This window comes from Pelmatolapia mariae, linkage group LG5, assembly GCF_036321145.2.
Source record: "Pelmatolapia mariae isolate MD_Pm_ZW linkage group LG5, Pm_UMD_F_2, whole genome shotgun sequence".
NCBI lineage: Eukaryota > Metazoa > Chordata > Actinopteri > Cichliformes > Cichlidae > Pelmatolapia > Pelmatolapia mariae.
This window is the reverse complement of record NC_086231.1, coordinates 24,267,231-24,291,967: the sequence shown is the minus strand read 5'-3', so window position 1 is coordinate 24,291,967 and position 24,737 is coordinate 24,267,231. Positions and strand designations below refer to the sequence as shown.

Genomic DNA, 24,737 nt, shown 5'->3' with positions numbered 1-24,737 from the left:
GTGAAAGAAGGACAGCGCTCAAAAAGAATTAAGGGGTTGCTCAGTCATCACAGCATAACACAAAGTCCTTTAAACTTCAGAGCTATGAGCCTGTGCAGTTAGGAAGCAGAAAACTTGTGCAGGGTGAGTAGCGTCTTTCAAGCATCTGCTGGTGTAGCTGTGGCAGTGATGATGCTGCCAACAGTCCTCTTTGCAGATTTCAATACACTCAACAGAGCCTTCTTCTTCTAAGGCAGGGGTGAGGGGGAACTCCAGGCCTCAAGGGCCAGTGTCCTGCAGGTTTTGTGTCCCTGATCCAACACAGCTGATTTAAATGGCTGTTTAAATCAGTTAGCTATATGGCTCGATATGTCTTGAAGGTCTCCAGAGGTCTGATAATGAACTAATCATTTGATTCAGGTGTGTTGACCCAGGGTGATATTTAAAACCTGCGGCCTGGAGTCTCTCTCCCCCCCTTCTAAGGGATAAGGAGAGAGGTCTGTGGCCACAGCCAGCAAAACCATTACTTTCTTGGGATGTCGTGTTGTCACCGTTCGAAAGCAAGTGGACTCAGTGGTTTATGCTTCATAAACGCTTCCTAAACTGGACAGGGCATTTTCACTGAATCATTGTATTTTATAACATGCTTTTAATCTGAAAAGACTATTTTAAAAAGGGCAAAATACCTCTGTAAGTAATATTTTTAAAAAGTAGGGGGAGCCATATTCTGGCTTCTCATGCGGAAGTTGAGTAGCCACAGTCATCATTTTGAATCTGTAGTTCAGCTAACTGTCTCCTGATTGCTAGCGTTAGCTAGTGTTTAAAAGCCAGCATTTCAGTGTTCCGTACGTCTTTACGATGCGGACCAGCTGTTAAGCCAATACTGCGCCCGGAGCAATGTAGTGGCTGTGAAGTAATGTCAGCTCCTCACGGTGAGTTAATATTAGGAGCGAATTGTTGAGTAACTGGCTAGCTTCCAAAGTTAGCCATCGTTAGCGCTGCTGCTATGTTAGCTAACACGTTTGCCTGTAGCGATAGCAGCCTTGCCACCTGCTAGAGATGTCTAGAGAGGCTGCAGCTCACATGTGTGTGTGCACAGTAATACCTATACTTTTACATTTTTGTGCCGTATGTTCGGCGTTGGCTCGCCTGGTTTAGTTTTGCTGTGTGAGGGCGCCAAAGGGAAAGTAATAGTGTGAGAAGTGACAGGCCATGACGGTTTCAGATTGGGAAGTTAACTCGGCCTAGTTGGCACTGAATATAAACGTTGTCAGAGTTTTTCAGTCTGTCAATAACTTGACATTGTTAAGCTGCGTTTGGCGCCGTAGGCGCTGGTGTTGCGTGGGATGTGCAAAGTCAGTGACTATAGCAAGCTGTGGAATGCTGCTGAATGGGTGAGTGTGGTGAGTCGTTTATAATGCCTGTTGTAATTTTTGGTTTGCAGACTTCGTTCGTTTACTATGAGCTCCCTACCAGCCCAGACTCCGGCATCAAGCTCGTCATGCAGGACGCTACCGGGAGAAGGGAATCAGGTGCAGTCAAAACGAAACTACAAGCATTCAGTTACCTCATATATAACATGTGATGCTAAGCGGCGGTGCTGTTGTCCATTTAGGTGCAACCAAAAGCCCCTCTCCTGCAAATACTGCGTGTGGCTGGAGCCCAGGAGGATGTCTTCACGCTCAAAGAGGTGAGCTGTCTAGTATGACTTTGAAAAAGACCTGTGACAAAGAGCTATTGGTCACGTGGTCATTCCAAAGGTACAAATGTAGCCTGTACATATGAAATCTTCTGCTTTGTGTAGGTGATGCACTACTTGGGCCAATACATCATGGGGAAGCAACTGTATGACAAACAGAGGCAGCACATAGTCCACTGCCAGGATGATCCTTTGGGAGAGCTGCTGGAAGTGGAGAGCTTCTCTGTTAAAAACCCGAGGTAATTACCTTAACCAAAACCTGTGCTCACTGTTGGTTCTGCTTTGCGTATCTGGACTTTATAAATTTTAAGAAAAAGAAGAAAAATCTTAATTTTAAATGCTTGTATTCCCATTTTACAGCCCAGTGTATGAAATGCTGAAGAAGTATTTGGTTGTTATTGACTGTGCTGGTAAGTGATTCTTTCATTTATTGATTTAAGTCCTTTGCACATTTTTTTTTTTTTTTGTGAAATTATATTTTTGTTAGGTGGAATCAACAAAAAAAAAACAATCTGTGGATTCATTTGTGGGTGTCTGAAGTCAAAGTATGTCTCTTCCTGTGCTCTTTATTTAATTCACTGTTATTTGCATCATATTATGGCTTTTTTAAATTACATGAGAAGATATGTGGGTATACCAACATTACATGTATATTCAAAGACCATCTTGTTGACTATATTATGAGTGATTGTGAAAGGCCGTCCATCGCTTGGAGGATGTGGGGATCCTGCACAGTCCCAGATGGACACCTTTCCCCTGCTTAAACTTCATATCTGAAGGGCCTTAGTGAGAGTGTGCAATGCTATAATTAAAGGGGGGGATGTCCTTTTTCTGTTACTGTGTCTCATTTGAAATGCAGACGCTGCAGAGAATCTTTCTGTGGGCCGTGAATGTGTAGATGGCGGAGTGGAGGATCGTGGTCAGGTAAAGCTGAAGCATGGTGCTCAGAAGAAACAGAGACCCTTACCTGCTTTCGCCTCACTACACACAACTTTTTGTTACAGATGTCACAAACTAAGTGCACAGCCACTCAGATAATGCCTTTTAAATGGAGCCCGACTGATATATCAGACAATTTTAGCTACTTATAAATGCCAATATCAATATGTATAACTGCAGATGAATTAAAAAGTAAAGAGGAGACGGAGAAGTGCGCTTCAACCATGTCATGAGTGTTGATGTTCCATAGTTTGTCCACCAGAGGGCACTCTGCAACTTCCCTGCTGGCAGCAAACACAACTAGCTGGTCTGAGCAGTTATGCAGAGCATGAACTGGTACTTCATGACTTATTGTCATAATAAAACAAGATTATTTTTCAACAGTTTGCTTTTTCACAAATAACTACACATAACAAGTTGTCTTTTTTCCTGACAATAACAACTTATTTATGAGAGGTTAAATCCCCAAGTATCTGTCTTAGTCTTAAAAATCTTATTTTGGCTGGGCTCTGTTTTAAAGTGCTTTGCCTACAGTATAAGTTTCGTTTCTACTGGGTTGTGTGTTCTGGGGAAGGTGGTGTAAGGGCTGCTGTCTTCGTTGGTGTGCAGTTGTACAGAGTGGCACCGTCTCTGTACAACCCCATTCTTGGTTTGGTCTGGTGGCTTTTCATCACTGTTTTATGACCCACCAGTTCCACCCATTGGATGGGGGGGCAGAGTCACTGTCTCTGTCTGTATCAGAGTTCTCTTCTCTGCTCCGAACTGGAGGATCACAGCTCCTGATCACCCACAGGTCTGATGGACTGCCCTAAACCTTTTCACCTAATCCCACGTTCCTGCACCCTTCTTTCCAATCCCTCCCCAAATCCTCTTTGATCTTACTTCGTGGCTTGTATATAATTTGGTTTGCCGCAACATTGAGCTATAGTAAGATATTTGTCCTTTTTATGAAATGAAAGGTTGCTGCATGTGCCACAACCATCTCAGAATGCTATCAAATCAAATTTCAGATGATAATTTAAGTGTTGAATTTGCATATTTCCTCTAGTTACATTTTAGTGATTAAAATAATAGATCTGTCTGGTAGATGTTACTTCAGACTTCTGTGTGCGTCTGTTTCTTTGCTTTGACAAATGTGCCAAATTGTTCATTTAAGAAAAAAAAATTGATGAGACAACAGTACATACCTTGGAATAAATGTATTAAATCCAACGAATTTAGAGTTGCGGTGGATTGTGTGATCATGCTCTTGTTTATTCACCTGTCTGTTAGTATACTGGCTTTCCTTGCCTTTGCTTTCTGCTTTGTTTACCCAGCACTCAACATTTCAGTTTGCAGTTATATCCTAAATTATTTTGAACTCCCTCCCCCCTGGCCCTTACCCAAATTGCCCAGCCCTTTGTCCCTTGTGCTGTCCCACCCCACCTGTAAACAGAGGCCATGTTGAAAAGGAGCTGCGAGTCCTCCAAGTACCCAGTCACGGCTCTGTGTTCTAATTTCTTGCATTTGCATTTTCTTCCTTTACAGATGTGTGGAGGTGTGGTCAAAGCAGGTTTGGAGGCTGGTAGTGATGGGCCTCTCCTGCAGACCCCCTCCCAGAGACGACCTCGGGAGCCAGATGATGGTAATCAAATAGTCCATTGCACACTTAACAGCCTCGTTACAAAACACTGTTTAAATGTTCAAAACCTCCTTAGACTCTCTTGAAGGTTTGCAACGCTCAGCCTGCAAGCGACCCAAGCTGGATGTTACTCTGGATGAGTGGGACCTCTCTGGCTTGCCCTGGTGGTTTCTGGGCAATCTCCGTAATAACTACAGCCGCAGGAGCAATGGCTCCACTGACATCCACACAAACCAAGTAAGACACCTCACGTGCTGCTAGAAAGTCCACCCAGTATCATTTAAAATGGGCAATAAGGTTCATTTTAGAGGTTTCAAGCTTAGGAAAACTAACAGACATGTTGACAAATGGCAAAAATCAGATCATAACAGTGGTGGTCTGACTGATGTGTCAGCTGTCTCTTGCACAGGAAGAGGATACGGCCATTGTGTCGGACACCACTGACGACCTCTGGTTCCTCACCGAGGGCGAGAGTGAACAGGTGAGTGTGGAGATGAAAGAGGCTGCTCTGGAAGAAGGCAGCAGAGGAGAAGGAGAGCCTCCACTGGAGGATGATGATGGGGGAATGAAGGAGGACAAAGCAGATAGAGAGGTATGTCTTTTTTTTTGTTTTTTGTTTTTTTTGTTTTAAATTTTGTAATATTTCTTTCCTGCCAAAATGTTTTTCACTTAGAAATGTGGAGAGGTGATGTGATCTGATGTATATTTATTAGATGCAGGAGGAGCCAGATGAAGACTCTCAGTGTCTGAGTGATGATACTGATACAGAGATCTCCACACAGGTCAGTATCTCTGAGCCCCCGTTTATTCATTTACAGCCATTGTTTAAAACTGTATCAGCCTTGTGAATGCTGTGTGTTATATCTTAGGATGCATGGCAGTGCACAGAGTGCCGAAAATACAACATACCTCTCCAGAGGTACTGTGTTCGGTGCTGGGCTCTAAGGAAGAACTGGTATAAAGATGTCCCTCGGCTTGCCCATTCCCTTTCTGTTCCTGACATCCCAGCATGCAGCTCACTCGTTACCCACGATGAGGAAGATGACAGCGACACGGGCATTGATGTCCCAGATTGCAGCAGGACGGTTTCTGATCCTGTCATCCTCCCTTCACATTCCACCGCCGATCGACCGTTGCCAACAATGGTAACGGGAAAAGGCAAAGGGCCGAGGCCCTCTGGCTTCCACAAAGATGAGCAGCTCTCTGAAGGAGAGAGTCAAGAGAATCTGGGCATGGAGGTTGAGGACGTTAGGCCTGAGGCGCTGCTGGAGCCTTGCAAGCTCTGTCGAGTGCGGCCACGTAACGGAAATATTATACACGGACGTACTGCTCACCTGCTTACCTGTTTTCCATGTGCAAGGAGGCTACATAAGTTCCAGGCTCCTTGTCCAGGATGTGGGAAGATAATCCAGAAGGTTATTAAAATATTCATCCTGTGAAGGGCACACAACCCATCTGTAAAGTCCTGGGGACCTGACCAAAAAATCACAATACAAACTTTTCAACAACATTCAACCATACAGCTGCATGGCTCCTAGTACCAGTCTTTGCTTGTGGACTCATAAAATCTCTGCACCTTACTGTCAAATTTATAAAGAGACAAAATATAGCACTTGGTGAATCTTGCTCTGTTGCATGGTTTATTTGAGTCACACTGCCTCTGAAGTATTGTTAGACGAAACCTCAGTCTTAACAGTTCACTATACGAAATGCTTGTTTTGGTGCCACATTTAAATAAGGGACATACAAATCCAGAAGTATTTATTTATTTATTAAAATGATCACATAGGCACACACAGTTTGAGTTTTTATTTGATGTTATGAAGGGTTTCTTTTCTTTGTGTGGTTTTGTGGTTTGTTTGGGTTTTTTGTTGTTGTTGTTTTGGGGTTTTTTTTCTCCTCTAAAAGTTTATGGCTTTTTTTTCTCTTCATTATTTCTTGTAATTATTCATAGTGCAGTTTTTGGGTGCTGATTTTTATTTCTGGAAATTTTTAGGATGTGCTTCCTGAAGTTTTTCATTAATTTACTTTGTCCATCTGGACAGAAACAGAATAGAATAATAATTGCAGGTATGCAAGTACAGGTCTCTTTGAGCTGTCCCTTTTATTTGTCGTTTCTTCTTTTTTTTTTTTTTTTTTTTTCTTTTTTTTTTTCTTTTTTTTTTTTTTTTGTCTTAAGCCCTCGCTTCTCTTTACATAACACAGCTCTAAAATGTAAGTTTTAAAGCAGCTGAAGGAAGAAACAAAGTCTATAAATCCTTTTTTTTTTTTTTTTTTTTTTTTTTTTTTTTAAGATGTTTCAGGCTTAAAGTTTCCTCCCGAAATCAATGTACTCTCAGCACATGTGAATGTATTGTGAAATACAAAGGTGACTTAAGTCTAGTTTCTTGCAGCCAGAAATGTAAACGTAGACAGTAATGCACAGCTGAAGTATTAACCGTAATTGTTAAACCTTGATAATTTGATGTTAATGTGTTCAGTATGTACAATTGTCAAACCTCTGACAGCTATGCCTGCAGTAAGTTATGTCATAATGTTGTTGGTTCGTGTTTAAATATTATAATTCGGAGTACTTTAGATTCTTTTCTGGAACCTGTTTTAAATGAACATTTTTATGTAGATTTTGTATTTAATTTATTTATTCTGTTTTACGTGTGGTCAGCTCCTAGCAAACAGAAAATGGTGCACTTGTTAAAAAAATCTAATTTGCATTTGTAATTTACTTTAAGAATAGAGAGAAGAAACCAGCTGAGTTACCAGGTGTACCCTCAGTGAAAATGGCTGCATAGGGGTTATTTTAAGCGTTACACTGCCATGTAATGACTTTACACAGAAATGTGTGTATTATAGATTTTATTTGGATTGTTCAGCTTTATTTGAAGATTGTGGACCACATAGATGCTACTTTTTGAGTGTGTGTGAACGGTCTTGAATAAATACATTGTTCCTTATTATTCAGTGACTTTTAGGCATTTAACTTTGGCTCTGCGTAACACAGTGTGTATATTAAATGTTTGAGCTGATGTTTACTCGTGCTTAGTCTTTCCGCCAGGAGGTGGAGAGAGGTTTCAGTCTTGTAACCGTTGCCTACAGAAACTGTACAGTCCCTGTAATAACATGTAATAGATATATAGAGCATGCCTCTTAATCAGATCCAGCGCCAAGCTGGTGTCAGAGCTATATTAGTAATGTAAATGCAATAAAAGATGAATTATAGATTGTAACAAGTATTAGCATTGTACATCAAGGGGAAAAAGGCTCCCATTAAATACAGACCTCATGTAAATGAAACACTTAATACCAGTGATACTGGTTGATTAACACATCCCAATTCGTGACATTAAGACCATAATGTTCTAAAACATGGTACAGTTATAGGGTTTTTTTTTTTTTTTCTCTGTTATGGAATAAACATGTTTTGTTAAGCGAGAAAGAGTTGGGAATTGTCTGCTTTGTTCACTACTTCACCAGAGAGACAGTTGGTGTACGGTACCCACTGGTGAACTGTGTGTGTGTGTGTGTGTGTTTTAGTTGAATAAGTCATTGTGTATGACAGGCCAGCTGTCATGTATCCTCTCCTCCTTGACTGGGCTCCAGCACCTGCGACTCTCCTCTGCTTGCTCACTGTTCGTCTCCTGCTTACTCGTGCTTGCCTTATTTTTGTCCTGTTCTTGAGAATTGGGGCATACGCCCTGCCTTCGACTGTGTATGCCTCTGTAACACCACTGCTATCCAACTTCTGTATAAACACTGCAGCTACTTTACACCTGGGTTATTTACCAGTTACTCATTGGGGTGTATTTCCTGCTTATGGAAAGTCCCCTGTTAAACTGTTCTCCACCTGACATCAAACACAAGTCCCAAATATGCAGTCATAACGCAACAGCTTGTTATTCAAATTATAAGTTATTTGTTAACTTTCAGATTCTTCATTATTACATTATTGTTTATCTATATATGTAAGCAACCTTTAATTCTTATATTGAACAAACTGTTGGTAATAATTATCAAAGTATTTCCACTTGGAATGGCTATGTTTCTTTTTTTTTTATCCACATAATTGTTGTAAAAAAAAAATGTAACTAAAAGGTGGCTTACGTCTATCTTCTGGTGCCTTATCCTCAGAATATTTCTGAATCTCGGTAGCAGCGGTTTACATGGATGTGCAGTACTTGGGAAAAGTCTTTATATAAGACTATATAAGTTATTAGGAAAATGGAAAATAGGTGCAGCAATATACTGAAACATACATAAAGCAAAAACAATTTGTAGAATTGCAGTGAGCTTGAAAATCAGTATTTGGTATCACCACCTTTATTCTGCAACAACTCTGAACTCTCTTAGGGAAAATCTCTCGTCATTTTTAAAGCAGTCTTCAGGAATAGTTCTCTGGGCTTTTTGGAGAGCATTCAAAGCTCCCACACTGCCTCAATAATGTTGAGGTCCAGGCTCTGGGGAGGCCAATCCATGACTGTCCAGGTCTTGTGTAATTTGGTATTCCTCAGTCTTTTCTCCCTGTTTCCCTTCATTAAGAATGTCTTCTTGGCAGCCACCCACAGTAGATGGATCAACTGAAGAGCCAAATATGTTTCTCAGATCTTTGCTGTAATTTTTTCTGTTTCTTAAGAATATTGAGATACTGCTGTAGATAGTTTTTAGGAATGTCACTTCTTCTTTGGTCCTCCACTTGTCCAGTTTCCTAAAATGTTTTAAGGACACACTGCACACCATACTGAGATGTCACCTCAATGGTGCAAAAATGCTATTTGATGCCTGTTAAACTATTTTCTTTGGCATTTTTGTAAATTCAGCTAACAAAAAACTGTCTAAAGATACAATTAAAATGTTCTTCCTTGCTTGTTTGTCTCTTATATGTAGATCCAACACTGATTCATCCCTTTAGTTACTCATAAATGGCTTCTTGGATAGCAAAGGTTACCAACCTCTGCTTTAAACTGTAGTGGGGTAAAACAAAAAAGAAATACAACAATACTCACGGACATTTTTTTTTCTCCAATTTCCACTCATGCGCTTTATTTAAAGAATTTATTTTCCAGTGGTTTACCACTGAAGACCTCACATGCGAGCTGGTAGGTAGGTGTTGATGTTTTGTGAAATGCTTCCCTTTACTGTGTAGCTAATTCAAGAACGGTCTAGGCCTGCTGCTTTGTATGTGGCATCTGGTGCGTCACCGAGCGTAGAGACGAAGAATGGCATAACACCCCTGGTGACATGGCACCCGGAGCTTGGCAGCTCTAGAATGACAAGACCCAGGGAGTGGTGAAGGATCTGCATGTTTCCATGGCGACAGCGCTCCCATCTCAACATCCCAGAATAACTTAACACATTCTTTCTTTATCCTCGGTGGCGTATGCAATAATTCCTGAAGGGAAAATAGTTATTGCTTCCATTCTTATGCCTATTTTTATTGTTTTATTGCAGTCACTGCCATTAATCGGTTTATTTGTTGATGTCATAAATGCAAAACTCATTTTAAGATATAGATTTTTGTGATACCTCCCTCTGGTGTCCTTTGTCTCATACCCCGAGGATAGTACATGTCTGGATATCTATAACTGTATCTGTGGGGCCAGGGCCTTTCTTTCATTTCTAATTTCCATGCAGATATACAAACACACACAAATACACACATTCCCTCTGTTGTGTCCGACTATTTGGTCGCTCCAGAAACTAGGCCGCTAAATTTGTCCCTCTGCTGACATGGGAGAAGGTCACTGGAGCCAGAGAAAAACAAAGACAGGAATACGGAAGAAGGCCTGAAGATAGTGTAGATTAAAAATAAGGATATAGATGGGGAGCGAGGGGCATGATTGAAATGTAGCAGAGTAAGATAACAGAGCTGGACTGAAAAACTGGAAATAGTTTAAAACATAGCCATCCTCAACAGTATATACTATATACATACCTGGCTTCAGAGGGATTCAGAATTTCCCAGAGGAACTATGCTAATGGTGCTTTATACTTGGAAAGTGTCAGGGTGTAAATGTCACTTTGTTTTCCTGCCTGTGATACCTGCTTTGATTATCATAAGTCCTCTGAATATATGTCATTGAAATAATCTGGTTGTTTGTAGCAATGGGGCACAAGTTATTTACAGGGAATAACTTTTGGGCTGCCATGTGCTGCAAAGTATGTTAGTGGGAAGTGGGTAATGCACATAGGCATGAGTATGTATGTGTATTTGTCTCTGTGTGCTGGAGCCTTTCAGTGAGTGGGATGCCAGCGAAGGGAAGGGCAGCGGATGGTGCAGGGGCTCAGTCCATTCCTGTGATTTAACATGACACCACTTGCACTAAGACTGTGACAGCTGCGTATGCACATGCCGGCCATTCTGTTTGTTGTAGGGGATTACTCTGCGATAAAAGCCCCAGTGACCAGCAGCACGGCTGGGCTACAGAACTACTGTCCCCCCTACCCTGACTTAGAAGGCTTCCTCCAGGCCTCCAGAGCCCTGTGCAAACACAGGTGGGGCACTTCATTCTGAGTATAAATGAATGGGAGTATTCTCCTGATGATTAGCCAGGCCATAGTAGTGTCACATCACCTTTGGGGGGGTCGTCAAACTGTATCGCTTATGTAAGGGTCATTACTCAACAGAAATAGTGGGACACAGCAGGGCAGTAATCAGATCTGACCGTGAATATTTTAATTTGCTCTCATTGTGTTTTATGCACTGATGATTGTCGAGGAGGAGTCGGCTGCTTTGTCACATCTCCATATAATGATCCTATACAACATTAATGTTCTATAGTAAGTATAACCTCATCGTAATCTGGAAGAGAAGCTCTGATATCAAAGAGTTTAGGAATGGATGTGCAGTTTTCATGGCGACAGTCTCTGAGACGACAGACTTGGACATGTGTTGCTGTCACTATGGTGACAATGCTCTCTCCCAAAGGCGTGAAACTAGTACATAATAATGCTGCATGAGTCTGTATTTCAGACAGAATATTGCTTTCCAGGAGTACAGAAAGGCCAGGAATGAGACTTTATTTTTTGCATGTGGAAAACAATAATTAATAATTTCCTGTGTCTTTTTCCTTTAAAATGTTAAACTTTCTGACTCGTTCTGAATGATCTAAATAAATATTTAGACATCCGAGCAGGTCACCAGATTTTTTACACAAATCCTAAAAGTGTAAAACACAGAACTCAGTTATTCAAGCAGAACATAACTGTTATTTATAGAGTGAGAAAAATACACCACCAAGTCTATGAACATATTGAGGATTAGAAGTTAATTAAAAAAAAAAAAAGTCATCTGTCTTCAGTCCTTTTTATTTAAAGAAAGAAAAATCCATTGTCATGTTTGAGGGACTGTATCTTACCATGCACAAATGAGATTTCTAAAGTCCTTTAGAAAAAAGGCTTATTGAAGCCCACCAGGCTGGAAAAGGTTACAGAACTATTGCTACACTTTCTACTCCAACAATAGAAAGTCAGACAGATAGCGTAAATGGAGAAAAATTGAAGATCATTGTTACACTGCCCAGGAGTGCTTGATCAAAAAAAAAAAAAGATCTCTCCAGTAGCAAGAGGGGTCATAGCCTGGCAGGTAACAAAGAAGCCAAAAAAGGTCGTTTCTAAAGTGTTCACAAAATTTCAAGCAAAAGTCAAAATTGAATGATTCTGCTTCCTTCTGATTCTCAGTATCTACTAGTCAAAATAATAGGTTAGCGCTCATGCTGGATACTAAAGCACATAAAGCTGTTAGAATACAAATAAACTCATGGGAATTATTATGAGTTTTATGAGTTTAACATCCAAATAAAGTAGAAACAAAAGCATGTATTTTATTTGTTTAAACAACTTGTGTATCCTGTTTTGCGTCTTATATCGTAATGTATCTCACTGGATGGAAGACCTGGTTTAGCCACCTCTAATAAACAGTTCCTCGCTGTTGTTATGTTATTCTCCTCTTACATATCTGAGATTTCCCGACTGCACTCAGATGACAGCTCTCCAGGTCACTGGAAAACTTGAGGCTAACCTGGGGTGAGGAGGACTGATCCCTCCCTCCTCCCCCAGAGCTCAGCTGTCCCACAATGTGCTGTTGCTTGTCACTGAGGAGAAGTGGAACAGTGTTGCCAGTGACAGGGCAACCCCCCCCCCCTCCCCCGCTGCACACAAGGGGACCCTTACACACTCTGTAAGAAATACATTATTATGTTATATTATTAATATTTATTTAGTAATTTAATCAATAGCTCTGATACTTAGAATAAATCCAAACGTCACAATAGGTATTAATTTGTATACTTTTTGCATTATTTCTTACATGGGGCCAATCAATCATAATTAAATTAAAGCCAGCCTATTTTTCACTGGTTTAGCCTATTTTAAGATGGAAAATAAAGTACAGTATTAGCAAACCACAGGTAAACAAACTGTTCTGTATCTTAAGTGTTCACTTCAAATACTGAGGGACACACACACACACACACACACACACACACACACACACACACACACACACACACACACACACACATCTCTAGTTCTGCTGACAATGGGTTAAGATGACAGAGGGTTATGAGTGATTCTGACACACTGCAAACCCCCTCCTTGCTGTACCCCTGAGTCCAACACAGGCTTCTTTGTACTCACTCCACCATCAGTGACGATCCATCACAGACTAACCTGACAGCCGACCCAGCCCCGTGCCAAGCTAAGACTGTGCACTCTGCCTCAAACCGAGGCCCAAACCCCAGGAGGATACCACAAGCCACCAGACGGGCCTGCCAAACCTCTGCCTGGCACCTAATCCCAGGACTGAAATCTCCCTGTAGATAATTCACTGACTTGTAAGATTTTTTTCGATTTAATTGTGTCTAACTGAAACTTTGTGTTTGTTACCTTCAAAATGATATAAAACACAGGTAAAGAATAAACAGTAAGAAATAAGAGGCTCTGTTCCATTGTGTGTCATTAAACCTTCGAACCAGCACAACCCTGGAACGCTTAAATGGAAATCAGCTATCATTGGTTGCACCTGTGCTTTCTCTTACACGAAATATCAAAATATCTGCCACGAACCAGGCCTATAAATATGTTCTTTTAAACAAGCTGCTGTTTAGGCAATGTTGATCCACAATAAAAATAAATAGATAGAGGCTTTAAGGGGCAGTTATAATGAGGAAATTGCAACATCTTAAGTTCTCTCATCCGAAATCCGGTCTGTGTGAGCTTGTCGCTGCTTGTGGAAAAAAGTCAGGAATAAAAAATTAATCTGAGCAATAAAAATATGTATTTTTTAATGTAGATTTTCATCTGGGTGAAAAGGCCTTGTTGACACCAGACGTTAGAGGAGAATAGGCAGACTGGTTTGAGCTGATAGGAACACAACAGAAACTTAAATAACTACTTGTTGCAACCAAGGTATGCAGGAGAGCATCTCATCAAACCTTATAATATGCAAGGGCTCCCCAAAATTGGACAATAGAAAACTGGAAAATTGTTGCCTAGTCTCAGTTTCAACAACAACATCTGGATGGTAGAGGTCTAGAGAGAGAACTAAATTCCATAATAGTGTTAACTTGCAAGCTAACATGTAAGAAGGTTTTACAATGCTGTAGTTTAAATATTAAAAGCAGCTTTAGGGTGCTAGTTGGAAAGACTCCCTGGTATGTCGAACTTTCAAAATTTTCACATAAGACAGGAATTAATAATGTGTTCTTTAATTTTATAAGCAGGGACTCCAGCAACACTTAAAAGTAAAGAGGAACAACTTTATTAAATGACCAACGCGTTTTGGCTTGTGGTCTTCATCAGTAGGTGAAGTTGTGCCAGAATTTTTGCTGTTCTTTGATTTTATAAGCAGGAAAAGCATAAAACCTAGCTTTTCACATCTTATCGTGACACTATAAAGTCCTTAGTTCTTCTTTATTTTCTCTATTTTAAATATTGAACTCATGGTATCCACTGATATAGTATTGTTTACTTTTGTTTCAAAAAACTTGTATTTACTCTTTCATTGGTTGGAGAATAACTTAAAGGGTCATTGGCAGTGGTATTCACCAGACCTTGCAACCCTCTAAGTTTAATGAACTGTGGTTACTAGGAAACTGCTAGCAATTTGTCTCTTCCAAAACATCTCCTGAGAGGTAGTGTATTACTGTGATAAACTTATTGTAAAGAAATAGAGTACAGACTCATGTAACACTCCTCATGATTTGCCTGTCACTCCAGGCCACTTCTCTGCTGACAGAAGTGTGTGTTTTGGCTGTGCTGCAATGTTAGCGGAAGCTAGTCAGAATTAGCTGATGAGCTACGAGGTGAGACATGTCCTGGAAGGATTAACACCCAGTGGCTAGGCTAATGCTATGACTTGCTGGAAGAGGTCAGGACAACCAAGGCCATTCCCTCTGTGTGGCTGACTCATTACTGTCCCTTAAATTCTGGGAGTAATGTGAGCCAGTGTCAGCCTAGCAGCTCACTCTGCTGATGGTTCCTGCACAGACCTGCCTGGTTCTGAGGCTAGTATAACTCAGAAGGTCACTTGCATCACATAGTGCAATCATCTCAGGATGAAAGTCAGTGGATATGAATGCAGTTACATAAACCACAGGAACAATGTCACCTAAGCTTTTTTTGGTATTGACCAAGTTGATCGCATTATGAGTCTGACAGTGCTTCACAGCAGTCCAGAGTAAGCAACAGTCTCTTGCCTCATTGACTTCCCATCAAAAACCTGAAGTCAAACAATGTATTGTCACTGTGTGCCACTGGCTCCCAGCAGAAGTGACAGCTGTTTCCAGAATGTCCCTTCTGCCTTCCCACTTAATGATGGAACTCTTCATGTTCAGAAGGGGACGCAAGTCTGGGATTAACTTACTAAGATGGACACCTTTGATCTGAGGCTGTCTCTCCCATTTCAACCTGATCATGTCCTGGCCTCTTAAGAAATACATGAGCACACAAACCCACAGAAAAACACGCACACGTACAACTGGGCCTTAAAGCCCTAGAGAGCAGGGCCAAACAGAGATGTGATGTGTAGATGTGCAGCAACAGCTAAACGTCGTGTCAGGTTTCTGGGGGCTCGTGCTAAATTTAACCCTGTGATCCAGCAGAAGGCAGAGGGGTTTAAATGCCAGTCTACAGTTGCTCCACACCAGTTGCTCTCTACACGTCTTCCACTCATCACAAACTCAGGCCGGGAAGAAGATAGGCGCACACACGTACACTCCAACGCAAACTCCAGACACAGGACAGAAGAGCGCATACTGAAGACTAGTTCCTAGGGAAGCTTGGATCTTTGTTCCCTTGTATCCAGACCACAACTGTCCAGTATGGAGCTTTTTGAGACCAACCCTTATTTCTTCCCTGACCAGCGCTTCTATGAAGGAGGGGACAGCTACTTCCCCTCTCGCCTGCCCGGGGCGTATGACCAAGCTGGCTACCAGGACAGGAACTCCATGATGGGCTTGTGTGGGAACCTGTCTGGGGGTGTCGGAGTTGGAGTGACAGGTACCGAGGACAAAGCCTCTCCATCCAGCATGTCGCCTCACTCCGAGCCCCACTGCCCAGGTCAGTGTCTTCCCTGGGCCTGTAAGCTGTGTAAAAGGAAGACAGTGACCATGGACCGCCGGCGAGCAGCCACACTGAGGGAGAAGAGACGCCTAAAGAAGGTGAACGAGGCCTTCGATGCTTTGAAGAGGAGCACGCTGATGAACCCCAACCAGAGGCTGCCCAAGGTTGAGATCTTGCGGAGCGCCATCCAGTATATTGAAAGGCTCCAAGCCCTGGTGTCCTCCCTCAACCAGCAGGACACTGAGACAGGACAGCAGGGTTTGCTCTACCGGCCCAGCCCAACTCAACCCAGAGTAAGTAGGACAGAGACAGGATGACGGAAGGGAGAAATTCAAAATAACAGAGAAAACAGCCAAGAGGGAAACAGAGTTGGGAACAGCACTAGTTGGAAAGTGGCAGAAGATATGGGAGAAAAATGAGCGGTACAGTAAAGAGAAAGATAAATACTACATTAAAAAATGACTGGGGTAAAATGTCAAATCAAAAATGTGTAAATTTGAGTATCTGGTCATGTTCCTTTTGATTTATTCATTCTGGATAAGGTTTGAGGTTATTGTGAGGGAAATATGTCAGCATATGTATTCAGCCATATAATGAGCAAAAATGTTGTGTTTTAAAAGGTTTTTAAAAACATGATCCAGTGTAGCTCATTAGTGTTTTTAAAGACACTGACAAGAACTCCAGTGACAGGCGTCATAGTAATGGAAAGTCTTTTTCATTGTGTACATTTGCCTCTGAGTGGGGTCACGGGATGCATTAACTATATGTGCATTCATGGTAGTACACTGCACTTTAGTGTGTTGTTTTTCTGTGTGGGGTGGTATGGCGTGCTGTATCATAACAGAGTGACTGACAGCAACTTGTGTGTGTGCATCTCCATGGCAACAGGTGTCGTCGTCAAGCGAGCCCAGTTCAGGCAGCACCTGCTGCAGCAGCCCGGAGTGGAGCAGCACTCCAGAGCAGTGCACGCAGAGCTACAGCAGCGAGGGTAAGCACAGTTCACTTAGTCCCATTAAACTAGGTAGACTAGGTAGCACCTTCACAGGTACTCAGTGTGTAACTGGGTCTTTTTGCAGATCTCCTGAGCGTTGCAGACTCTCCAGAGCAGGGGAACATGCGGGCCTTGACCTCCATTGTGGACAGCATCTCTGCAGCTGATGGACCTGTGGCCTTTCCTGTGGACATTCCCAAATAGACCCTTAGACCAGCCGGCCAGTAGGTGCACAGCGAGCCTCAAACAAAAAGCAGTGACCTTTAATCCTAAATTATGTCTATTTTGTGTGTCTGCTGATTAAATTATTTTGTCTTATGCCAAATTAAAAAATGTTTCCATTTGACGAGTATTGCAGCTCTGTTGATCCACGGGCCAGCTAGCCAAACTGACTTTTCCTGTTCACATTGAGGCTTTGTTCCCTTTTTTTCCTGCCTTATGCGATGTTCCAGACCTGTTTGTCAAAGCTACAGGAGATTCAAAGACTTTGCTGCATGAACCCAACACATATTTACTACACGTGATCCCTGTTAGGCTTGCCTCCAGATTTATAGAGCCACAGAGGAATGACAGATCCAGTTTTCTTTCCTTACTTAATTTAAGATTTCCTCTTCAAAAGCTTTCCCTAATCTTTCATTCATTTTTTTGTGTGTGTGAGTTTTAATGCTTAAAAAACAAGAGTTTATTCGTGGGGCCAATATGTACCATGGCAGTTTTGACCAAGATCTGCTTAATTTAAACTGATTATGAATGCTAGTGATGTAAATACGTTCCCTTTTTCTACAGAGTGGATTTGCCATTTTTATTTTTTATTTTTTTTTGCTAACTTATTTTGGACTTTTATAACTAAGATTGTTGTGTATTTGTAGATGTTCTGAAAAGTGATATTTTCTGTTTAATTCTTACAATAAAGACCATTTTCAATACGCTGTCCAGTGTTGTTTTTAGCCTATAATACAATACGCTGGCACATATAACTTAACAAGGAACACAGGATACCAAATCTTTAAAAAACAGCTTTACTTATGTCTATATAGTGTCATAAATACATTACACTTCTTTTTTAAATAGCCAAATAATAAAATCTTGATTTGTCAGCATTGTTTCACACCTGGAATAAAGACACAGTACTCATAGCTGCCACATAGCACGTTACACCTTTTAGACACCTTGGAAAAACTTTCAAAAAAAAAAGAAAAGAAAAAGATTGTACACCCATCCAGCACTTCACTGGTTCATTTGCTGTGTTCTTATTGGATGAGGAGTTGGTGAGCCAAGAGTACTGACTGCTCAATCAGAGCAAGATTAGACAAGTCTGTCACGTGGAGCAGTTTCATGTGGATTTCATTGGCTGATGTTGAGCAGCAGTTTACAGTTTGATTTTGAGAGAATGTAAGGAATCAACAGAGAAGAGCTACAGTGGTCACACTACCATCCACAGAGAAAGTCATGGTCGCATGGCTGGGGCTGGCCTTTTCACACGAAATCTACTAGTCTCAAGCACAGAGACTCATTTAGTCATACACTCTCACACTCTCTCTCTCACACACACTTCATATTAAAGGATTCTCTCTATTCTAGGCTACATAGTGTCATACAGAAGGCGAGAGAGGCAGAGAAAGGAGAGGCAACAGCTACATTGTGTTAAAAGAGAAGGAAGAGAAGGAAAAAAGAAGGAATGGGAGAAGAGGCAAAGAGAGAAGTCTGATATTGGACCCATGAACCTGTGAAGAGTCCTTGTGGAAACACACACCTCCCTTAGTGAGTCCCTCCCACCAACGATTCACACACGTACAGCATACAGCAAAAGACACACGAAGGTCCGACACAGAGAGAAAGAGAAAGAAAGAGAAAGAGAGAGAGAACAGTCACTATTGAATACAGGGCATTGGGTTTCATACAGCAATATTATATTGTTTTCCATATATATTCCCAATATATATATATTTATATATATATATTTATATATAATATTTCTATAAAAAACATAAGTCATCCATTTTATGTACAGAGATAAATGAGTAATACCTTGCATAACCGGTAGAGGGGTAACGTGTGGTGGGATCTGCCATTTATACAAGTATTCATCATTCTCAAATCCAAACCAACACCTGCTCACCATCTCCTTTAATCTTTTTGACGCTGTTTTCTTGTAAAGGACATGATGACGCAGGAAGATTGGTTTGGGCTTGGCCATGTTGAGACTATTACAACCAGGAAAAAAATCCACAGCTGAGATCAGGGGAGCAGGAGCACAACAACCACAACAACAAGGCTACTGGGAGCACGGGGGTAAACTCGGAGAGACCAGGATGAGCCTCCATTACAGCAGCGAGCGCAGCCAATGTGCACTCTCAAGAGTTCAAAGGTCAGAGTTGGCCTCTGTATTGCACGTGTCCGAAGAAGAGGTGAGAGGTGAAAGTTGGAAGGTGAGGCTGGGCAACAAAGGGACAAAGCCTTCCCTGTGAGGTACCCAGATCTCCCTCTCCAGATTTGGCATATCACTCTCAAAAGGCCGCAAGCATATGTCCATATAGGTAATGAGAATGCACTAGAAGAGAGAAAAGAAGATGAGGAAAGTGGAATAGAAAAAAAAAGAAAAATTAAGTTGCACCTGCTTCTTGATTCATCAAAGTTATTAAAAATAAGTTATTAAAAATACTGGCGGTTGCCAGAGCTACCCCTCAGTCTCCAACTATGGCATCAATTTCAAAATCCCAGATGACATCTTACTTGATTTATTGTGTTCAAAGATTTTCAGAAAACCTAACTTCTGACCTTGACCTTGAGTTCAAGGTCACTAAGATTCACTCATCCAAGATTTTTGGTAACTGCAACTATGGTATGAATTAGAAAATCCTACTTTCTCGAGCCGTCGTATTTCTCTACTTGGGTGTTAATGCCACCCACCAGCTCAGGTAGGTGATGACAACATGCTGTCAGTCTTTAGCTCTCTTCCACAGTATTTCTTTTGTCCTGTCTCCCTGAGCCTGGTTCTGCAGGAGGGTTCTTCCTATTAAAAGGGAGTTTTTCCTTCCCACTATCGCCAAGTGCTTGCTCATAGAAGGCATCTTTACCTTAGAATATACAGCGCCTTGAGGCAACTCTTATTGTGATTTAGCTCTCTCTCTATATAAAAAAGAACTGAATTGAATGATGATGATTAAAATTTTGGATACAGCTTCTGCTTTGATTGATCTATTGTATATGCAGTAGTAAACTCTCAGGCTTAGCCTGCACACCTTTTGTTAATTGCCTCTTGAAAGTTAGAGTCACAGTCCTACAATGCTAGCTGTGACCACAGTATCCTGTCCAGCTTCTGTTCGCTTACCTGTCAGCATTAACGCTCCTGTTAGTAAGTAGAGAGTAGTTAACATGAATAGGTCCGCACAGCCGAGGGATCAAGTCTCGGGGTTGCTGAGGGAGGAGCTTGAGAGCATTGCACACAATTGATTTTGAGCACAGCAAGACAGAGAGGACACGACATGCAGTTAGTCAAGGCAACCACAGTGAGGCTCATAGCTACATACAGAAAATGAACTAGGTATTGCTTAGTATTGTAACATACCTTCAGGTTGAAGCTGTTTCTTGGATGCCAAATTCATAGAAGGCGGCATGGACATGGACGGCATGCGGAAGCCAGCTGGCAGCGTTTCCATGGAGCCTGCCATCATCCCCAGCCCAGTCCCTCCCTCACGTGCCCGAAACCTCTTGCGCCATGATGGAGAGCGTCGAAAGGACTTGTCATCTCCACTCTTCAAAGACAGAAAAGCAAGGTGAGGAAATTTGCCTTCTTCAAACAACACTGTATTTGGTTTATATAGCAGCTTGAGAGGTACCTCCTCGAGTCTGCGGTCAGTCCCTAAAGCTAACAGGTTGTTGAATTCCCTCTCCAGAACCTGTCGCGCCTGAAAAACAAAAACCCGTTGAATACAGTAAAACAACCTCTAAATGTAAAGAAACATTTTTTGGTTGAACATCCATCAATCAGTACATCCCTTTTCTTCTGCGTATCCAACTCAGGGACTCAGGCAGGCTGGAGCCTATGATCCACAAACAGCCAATTTTAAATATAGACAACTGGGCCAGATTGCTAATCTGTACTGAAACCTGGCCAGAAAATAGTTGAATTCTGGGTAACGATACCTGTTCACTATACAAAAAGCGAATGGGTAAAATGTGTGAGATATTGCAATTTGAAATTAAACACAACTTACTGGTTTTATTTTAGGTTTAGGTTCAATATATATCCTTATAAAATGGAAAAAAAAACCTGTACTTTAAATTTTGTTATACAAAAATCCAACTTTTCTTCCCCTAAAAATCAGTTCAGTCATTCCATGATGAGTGTAAGGAGTCATTAAATCTATTTTCTTTTATAACCACCTGTGTGTTCTGCATAGGAATCTGCAGGATGAGTGCTAGGCTGCTGTAGTCGAAAGTCTCATCCAGAGCGACGAGCGCTCCATGAACGCCACTCTCCAACAAGTTGCCGCTATACTCCCTTAGACCAATGGACTGGACCCAGTGGATCACCTGCTCATTGGTCCACACCAAAACATCTACAATAAAGGGAGAGTAAATCAGATACATGGTACATACCAATGCTGACAGACTTTCAACATTAATCTGTCCCAAAAAAGCTGTGACACTGTGTAAAATTTTAAGTATTATTAACATTATTATATATACTAGAAAATTGCACAAAAATGTTAAATGTTGAGACTGATAAATGTTGTTACTTTTTAATATACTGTATATGATTACTATGAATGATTAATATATCCAAACTTTTTTTTAAACAGACCACCCTGAAGTAAAATAAATGTCATTTGTAGAAAAATTCAGAGAAAGCAATAGAGAGATAATGTGCAGGTCCACATAGTGTCAACTCACGGGCACACTCCCTTTGTTCATTTAAAGCACAGCTGTCAGCCAGCTTTCGAAGTTGGAACAGGCGGGGTGTGTGCATGTGTGTGTGTGTTTATGCGTGTGTAAACAGGGCAGGATTCTGATCTGACACGACAGCTGAGTCAAGTTCATGCGCTGAACTCAAGGTCAGAAGAGCGAGAGGTCTGGCTAGATCTAAGTGTGTGCATGTGTCTGTGTGTGTGGAGCACTTTTGGCAAGTGAGGTTTTAGATCATAAGATTGGCTTTTTGACAGTTGAAGGAGCAGCTGTTTGAATGCTCAGTCCAACCTGACGCTATCAGATAAAACCACTAGGTGGTACTCTGGCCTGACGAGACTCTCGATGTGTCGATGTGTGCATGCTTATGAATCTGTGTTATTTTTTAATTTTTTTTTTATCACTATGTGTGTATCAGGGTGTGTGTAAACTCTACCTTTCATGTCATGTTGGCTATCCTCTCTCCGCCGCTCTAGGTCTTTCCTGTCATAATTGAGTCTTTTCAAGCACATAATCCCATACTGCAGACTAGCCCTAATACACAGACCGACACAAACACAGAGCAGCACATATACACCATTAGCCTTCTCATCTCCATTGCTAATGCACCCAGTTAGCAGATGAAAGAGAAAACGGATCAAACAGAAGCTAAGCTAATGGCCACAGCTACAGACCTGTGGAAGCTGTCCACCATTTTGAGGTGGCTCCTTAGGTCCTTCTTGGTCAGATGGTCCAGCATTCTTGCGTCCACCAGACACTCCATGAAGTAGGAGCGGTACTGAGGCAGACCAAGGCTGGGCAGCCATTCATTTCCTATCCACTCATGATTCATGTCTCCATATGCCAAAGTCTGTAAGGGAGAACAGCATCCAATGATGTGTGTAACAGAAAGATGAAAGACTAGAAAAACTGCCTGAGATATTTTTCACAGGGAATAATTTGGACTGAACAATATTTATGGCTCCATTTTACATATCTATTACTTCTATATATCACGTGTATATATTATTGCTTCCACTGCATTTTATGTACATATTAAAAAAAAAACTGTCTTCTAGTGTATTTTACTTTATACGTTACCACTTTTACATAGTACAAATCTATCTTTCTCTATCTATCTTAGTGGTACACTGAGACAAATAAGTAGCACTCATGTTTTTCTTAGCCAGAAATGTTTTCAGTGCTTTTTATACCCCTGTTAACAGACGCAAGAATGCTAACAACAGACTGGGGGAAAATTAATATTTTGTTTACAGTCAACAACAGCTGCTGGTTAAGCTATATAACCCATCTATTAATAGGTAGAAAATAATTATCACTTTATATTATTGTTATATATTTATGTCATACACTATTATTTTATATATATAATCTGAAAACAAAGTTGACTTAAAGGTACAGTCATTCATTTTTGAGTGTTTATTTTATTTATATGTACACACTGATAATTACATCTTCAAACAAACTGATGGATCCTCATAAACTTAGAATTACTCCATTAACAAATACATAGAAATAACTGCTGGTTTGTGTTACCCCTCCATCTTGTATACAAAGGCAGAGATGGAGATTTTTCCTAATTGAGTTTTATGCATGTGGCCAGAGACCGGCCACAGACGCAGAATGCCAGTTTTATATCCTCCATCAGAATGAATAGATATGGACACCTGGCATATCGACAGCTACAAATCGCCTACAGATGATCGGCAGCCAGAGTTTTTTGTCCTATAGCAGCCACCGTAACTGAAGCGGAAGGGTGAGTGCAATTTTCTATCTACTGATATCTATTGGTGATATTTTACACACTGTAACTTGAATTGTAACTTTAAGTGTGTACCTGTCCAGCTATCTACATGGGGACCACTTTGAGTTTTTCATCATCAAAGCGAGGACATATCAAACAGTGAGGACCCGAATGCTAGTCCTTAGAGTCCTCACACCCTTTCACACCAAGGCCTGTTTGAGGTTTATAACCTTTTTAGGTTTAATATCAGATAACAGATAACAATAGCACTGAGAAAGTGATAAGGAAGGGGCAAAAAGAATGCATTATGTTGTTGCATGTCCTCACAAGAGTAGCCACACATTTGTGGCAATATCTGTGCGTGAGCCTGAGTACACTTTCACTCTGTATGTAGACAGATTTTTGCAGATCAGCACCTCACCTGTGCCCAGCTGCCTTCCTCATTCTCCTGAGTAGCAGCATGGTAAAGATAATGTATGAGTTAGAGAGACAGCAGCTAATCAAGCAAACACATACTAAACATTCAGAAACATACGCACGCAAGTTCTTTGCAGTAATTACATATCAGCACTCATAGTATTAATTGACCTTTGCATGAAGACGCAGATCACATGACCACAGTTTACATCAGTTAGCATCCAATCCACATACAAATACCAGCAGAAGCATTAATGCATATTAGTGTATGGTTTAGTGGACATTTGAAAGGGGTCTTCCAGGAGAGGACATATGTGTGTCACGGTGGGGACAGTGTGAGCGTGAGAGGGTGTCAGGTGGGGGTAATGGGGAAGGGAGCACCCAGATGGTACTAACCGCTTTAGTGGAGGAAGCCAGGTTCTCCATCTCTTCATGAGTCACCCACACATTTCCGGAGGACTGCTCAGAGGACGAGAACACACCCAAACACACACACACAGACATGAAAAAAAAATCATGCATACACGCAGGCGCACACAAACACACCCAAGAATGCACTCATGTATATTTTCACACATTTCAACCCCCACGCACCCACACACACAGACAAAAAGACACACACACACAGAGACAAACATTGTGTTGAGTGATGCCAAGGGAGGGAGTGTATTTCAGGCAGGTAGCTTGTAGCTTTATCTGGCACTAGTTGTGTGTTGTTTCCCCACGGTAACCCATGCAATTTATGGCAGCTGAAAAGGACAAGTCAGCCTAGTTGAAGGCATGAATCAAGCCTCTACTGCAGTCTGAACAGAAGCACAAAAAAAGTGTGAGGAGGCATCACTTGAGAGTGCAGAGTGAAGCTTAAGACGAAAAGTGGATCAGCTTT

At 41.4% G+C, this 24,737-nt stretch overlaps 3 protein-coding genes across 7 annotated transcripts in view; 2 read left to right on the top strand and 1 right to left on the bottom strand.

Moving 5' to 3' along the window:
- Positions 1 to 740: 740 nt before the first annotated feature.
- On the top strand, positions 741 to 6,484 carry mdm4 (MDM4 regulator of p53). Of its 2 annotated transcripts, none has more exons than XM_063474383.1 (11): positions 741 to 911; positions 1,424 to 1,511; positions 1,595 to 1,669; positions 1,784 to 1,917; positions 2,039 to 2,088; positions 2,538 to 2,602; positions 4,145 to 4,241; positions 4,315 to 4,475; positions 4,648 to 4,830; positions 4,952 to 5,020; positions 5,108 to 6,484. In XM_063474383.1, the coding sequence occupies exons 2-11, from the start codon at positions 1,440 to 1,442 to the stop codon at positions 5,675 to 5,677; spliced, it is 1,476 nt and encodes a 491-aa protein (XP_063330453.1). In that variant the 5' UTR covers positions 741 to 911; positions 1,424 to 1,439; the 3' UTR covers positions 5,678 to 6,484. The 2 variants fall into 2 exon arrangements, with proteins under 2 accessions (XP_063330453.1, XP_063330452.1); XM_063474382.1 differs by having other exon boundaries at positions 4,633 to 4,830.
- A 9,032-nt stretch (positions 6,485 to 15,516) lies between these two features.
- On the top strand, positions 15,517 to 16,986 carry myog (myogenin). Its single transcript, XM_063474380.1, has 3 exons — positions 15,517 to 16,084; positions 16,680 to 16,779; positions 16,868 to 16,986. Exons 1-3 carry the CDS (start codon positions 15,551 to 15,553, stop codon positions 16,984 to 16,986), a joined length of 753 nt encoding a protein of 250 aa, XP_063330450.1. The 5' UTR covers positions 15,517 to 15,550.
- Positions 16,987 to 17,802: 816 nt separating this feature from the next.
- Positions 17,803 to 24,737, bottom strand: part of ppfia4 (PTPRF interacting protein alpha 4) — a 64,172-nt gene continuing 57,237 nt past the window's right edge. For all 4 annotated transcript variants that reach the window (XM_063474377.1, XM_063474376.1, XM_063474378.1 and 1 more), the window contains 9 exons: positions 24,248 to 24,310; positions 23,856 to 23,882; positions 22,365 to 22,540; positions 22,127 to 22,224; positions 21,169 to 21,344; positions 20,622 to 20,690; positions 20,351 to 20,537; positions 20,114 to 20,211; positions 17,803 to 19,333 (listed from right to left, as the gene is read on the bottom strand). In XM_063474377.1, the coding sequence (XP_063330447.1) occupies positions 20,153 to 20,211; positions 20,351 to 20,537; positions 20,622 to 20,690; positions 21,169 to 21,344; positions 22,127 to 22,224; positions 22,365 to 22,540; positions 23,856 to 23,882; positions 24,248 to 24,310 (855 nt within the window). In that variant the 3' untranslated portion in view covers positions 17,803 to 19,333; positions 20,114 to 20,152. The remainder of the gene's footprint in view (positions 19,334 to 20,113; positions 20,212 to 20,350; positions 20,538 to 20,621; positions 20,691 to 21,168; positions 21,345 to 22,126; positions 22,225 to 22,364; positions 22,541 to 23,855; positions 23,883 to 24,247; positions 24,311 to 24,737) is intronic.

Excerpts from the sequence above, each read along its gene's own strand:
- mdm4 (XM_063474382.1), top strand. The coding sequence starts at position 1,440 with ATGAGCTCCCTACCAGCCCAGACTCCGGCATCAAGCTCGTCATGCAGG. Across the intron at positions 2,089-2,537 it reads GGTTGTTATTGACTGTGCTG|ACGCTGCAGAGAATCTTTCT; the intron begins GTAAGTGATTCT and ends TTTGAAATGCAG. Across the intron at positions 4,476-4,632 it reads CTGACATCCACACAAACCAA|CTGTCTCTTGCACAGGAAGA; the intron begins GTAAGACACCTC and ends CTGATGTGTCAG.
- myog (XM_063474380.1), top strand. The coding sequence starts at position 15,551 with ATGGAGCTTTTTGAGACCAACCCTTATTTCTTCCCTGACCAGCGCTTC. Across the intron at positions 16,085-16,679 it reads CCAGCCCAACTCAACCCAGA|GTGTCGTCGTCAAGCGAGCC; the intron begins GTAAGTAGGACA and ends CCATGGCAACAG. Across the intron at positions 16,780-16,867 it reads GCAGAGCTACAGCAGCGAGG|ATCTCCTGAGCGTTGCAGAC; the intron begins GTAAGCACAGTT and ends GTCTTTTTGCAG.